We start from the raw sequence: 3,689 nt of genomic DNA, 5'->3' as shown, positions 1-3,689 counted from the left end.
CTGCTCCACGCCCCTTCATAATCTCCCAACTCACACCCTCCATAACCAGCACAATCTTGCCTTCACTCTAAAAACTTACACATGAAGCCAGGAGAGAAAAGAGATAGAGAGAAAGAGAATCCTCACCGGCGGATCTCACGCCGATGACGTAATTTCTTACTCTTTGAGAAAGCCTCGATGTGGTAGTGGATGTAGCAGATCATAAGGAGTGTCGTTGACACCATTGATAGCGTTACTGAACGAAGAAGGCGTCGTCGGAGATAAGTCATAAACAACCATCAAGAGAATCATCAAGAGTCGGGTTGAGAAGAAGAGATCCATGGGTTGAACACTCAGACTCGGGTATGACCCATGGACCCACTCGCAACCTACTTCAACCCAACCCAGAAGCGTACGACCCACGACTCTTCCACTTCCTAGACTGAACGCGTGAAGCCCGACCCGCTTGTCGACTCAAAGTCTGTGCCTCGACTTGAGTGACGACCCACGTCCCCTCGGCACCGCACGTGCCTTGCACGTGTCCTACTCCGAATCACGGCTCATCTTGGCTCAGCTTGGCGGCTCTACTTGACAACTTAAACGGCTCGATATTCACATTTTATATCGTTTCCTAAGTTTTTGACTCCAAAGCCATTTTAGCGGTTATTGAAGCTATATCAGGTTTCCAAATAAACACTTGAAAAAAAATAGGAGTAATCAATTCACTTAGCTATAATATATGTTATTTAAGTCATGTGTATGGTGGCGTCTCTAATTTAGATAAAACAAATTTGGAAAGTTACAAGTCGTCGTTTAGTTATCTCTAAAGCCATAAAGCCAGATTGATTAACATATATGTATTAAAATGGATAATCATATTGGAAAATTTAAGGAAGATAACCGTGATATTTTTCTTTAAAAACTTCATTCATTTCAAAATGGAATGATTTTGCAATAAACGAATAAAAGCTGAGTTGGAAGAGAATTCCATTTTTGAGTGTTAAAATTTTGTTATAAAAATGAAGAAAAGTAGAGGGCAAAAACCAGGCATCGTAGAAGAAGAGAGAAAAATGGGTTTGAATTCATCACATATTGAATGTTTAGTGTTAATTGCCATTTTGCTTTGCATTACTAAATGCTATGCCCAAAATGTGTTCAATATCATGCAATTTGGTGCAAGTAATGATGGACGAACGGATAGCACTCAGGTAAACCTTCTTTTTTTTTTTTATTTCATTTTGGGATAATATTTTTTATAAAAGTGTGAAAACCTCTTTTAACATATGTGTTTTAAAATCGTGAGGCTGACGACGATACGCACTAAGCCAAAACTGACAATATTTGTTGACCGTGGGCTTGAGTTGTTACATGTTTTATATTTCTTTAAAAAGATTTTGAGAAACATAAGAGTTAGAAGTTGAAGCGTTCTAAAATGTTTATGTTAAAAAAAATTATAAAAGGTAAGTTTAAAAGAATTAAAAAAAAAAAATCCAAAACTAATAAAATATAAAATTTAAGTTAATTTTGTTGAAAAATGGTGTGTGTAGGCATTAAGTAAGGCATGGAGGCAAGCTTGTTGGCGTGATGGAGGTGGTGTAGTTTTAGTACCAGATGGGAGGTTTCTAATTTTTTCCTTGGTGCTTAAAGGTCCATGCAAAGGATCCATTGGTCTACGGATTAATGGCCAATTGTTGGCTCCTATCGATCCAAATTTCGCCATTGCCCAAATCTGGTTGAGTATCTATGAAGTCGACAACTTATTTGTCGACGGGTATGGCAGCTTCGACGGTCGCGGTTTTTTAGCTTGGTCTATCAAAACCTTTAACCGTCCAATTGTAAGTCTATTTTTTTGGATTCTTTGGTTAAACTGTTAGATGGAACCCTAATTTTCACTTCCTTTTTTTTTTTTTTAGTTATTTGCCAAGTGACCGTGAAATTGTTTCTATGTAGTCTATGAAACTCACTAAAATCAACCATGCGAGAATTACGGGTATAACATCGTACAATAGCAAATTCTTCCATTTTGGTGTGCATGGATGTAGTGATGTCACATTTGATCACATTAGAGTAATGGCTCCAAGAGATAGCCCCAACACAGATGGAATCCACATTTCCAAGTCAAGTGGTATCAACATTGTGCATTCAAGATTCGACACTGGGGACGATTGTATCTCTTTGGGCCCTGGAAGTAGATTCATCAACATAACAAACATCCATTGTGGTCCAGGTCACGGAATCAGCATCGGCAGCCTTGGAAAATACCCAAATGAGGAAGATGTCTCTGACGTTTTAGTAAGAGACTCCACATTTGTTGGTACAGACAACGGTGTGAGGATCAAAACATGGTCGTCTTCACATCCTAGTTTTGTTACCAAGATTGTTTTTCTCAATCTCGAAATGAAGGACGTAAGAAACCCTATGATCATTGATCAAAAATATTGCCTTGACTGCAGCAGAGATAAAATGGTATATATATTCAAATTTGATATCGTTAGGTTTTAGTAAAAGTGAAAATGGTATTAGAATGAATGTTGTTTGTGGTGGACAGAGTACTTCAAGAGTGCAGATTCGAGACGTGAGATATGAAGGTATACGGGGGACTTCAGCAACCCAAGCGGCAGTAAATTTTGAATGCAGCCAAGTTTTTCCATGCGAAGGCATAGTGTTGCAAGACATTAACCTCTCCTTTAATGGTGGTGGCCAACCAACTTCCATTTGTCACAATGTGAAGGGCTCTGCTTTTGGCAAACAACTTCCTTCCTCTTGCCTTTGATTGCTTCCTGTTTTTGTTCTTCCTCAATTTAGATTTGGCCATTTCAATAAGGATTTCATGAAAATCCAAGGAAATAATGTTAAAAGAAAGAAAAGTTTGTGACCTAATTTTAAAAATAAAACAAAAGCCTATAAAAGAAAAGTCAGGGTCTCGACTCTACAAGTTTGAAAATCATTTGTTTTATTCTATCATTAATCTTCGCTAAACATTTAGTTAATAGTCACAATATTATTGAACTTGGTTACAACTAATGAGATAATCCTTCATCCATTCTCATGACGGGTTTATGGAATTGTAGTTTTGGCTCTTGACCCATTTCTACACATGATTGTAATTCCTCATGTTGCCACACATGTCATCATCTTATGTGATTTTAGTCAAGCTCGATAGTATGTGTTTATAGATACCTACTGCCTGGCAGGAGCACTATTCGGTTCGACTTAGGTTAGTGCTATTGAAGGTACCAATGGAAATAGAAGGAAATCGGGTTCAAGTGTACCCTTCACGCTGCTAGCAACCTTGTAAACTTTCTTAACTTTTCTTGGATGACATTGAGATTTACTTGATTCTTAGGGCATCTAGATGGTTCAATTCTTGAACTCACATAATTAGGACATTCTAGACGAGCTAGGGTCTTTACCAGTGATCGCTGCTCACGATCCTAGAGTTCTAAGTCTACTGGAAAACTTTTCACCTACGTCAAAGGTAAAATCATCCTAGCTCTAGTTCTCTATCCTTAACTCAGTATATTCATATAAGCTTTCTTAGGGAGATAATGCTATCAATGAATTAGAATAAAGAATTTATTCTCGACGTATACAAGCCAACTCAGTTAGGAAATAATGTCCATCAATAATCTAGAGAACATAACGCATCCTCAAAAAGCATACATGCAAGCTCACCCAAGAGATAACAACCATCAACCACCTAGAACACA

At 37.8% G+C, this 3,689-nt stretch overlaps 1 protein-coding gene across 1 annotated transcript; it reads left to right on the top strand.

Annotated features, from left to right (window-relative positions):
* The first annotated feature begins 998 nt into the window (after positions 1–998).
* Positions 999–2,752, top strand: LOC111500170 (exopolygalacturonase-like). The gene is made up of 4 exons (XM_023151830.1): positions 999–1,187; positions 1,527–1,814; positions 1,930–2,445; positions 2,528–2,752. The coding sequence occupies exons 1-4, from the start codon at positions 999–1,001 to the stop codon at positions 2,750–2,752; spliced, it is 1,218 nt and encodes a 405-aa protein (XP_023007598.1).
* Positions 2,753–3,689: the final 937 nt, after the last annotated feature.

Source organism: Cucurbita maxima, unplaced genomic scaffold (assembly GCF_002738345.1).
Source record: "Cucurbita maxima cultivar Rimu unplaced genomic scaffold, Cmax_1.0 Cma_Scf00028, whole genome shotgun sequence".
Taxonomy (NCBI): domain Eukaryota; kingdom Viridiplantae; phylum Streptophyta; class Magnoliopsida; order Cucurbitales; family Cucurbitaceae; genus Cucurbita; species Cucurbita maxima.
The sequence above is the reverse complement of the archived record's forward strand: the minus strand, read 5'-3'. Positions and strand labels throughout refer to the sequence as shown.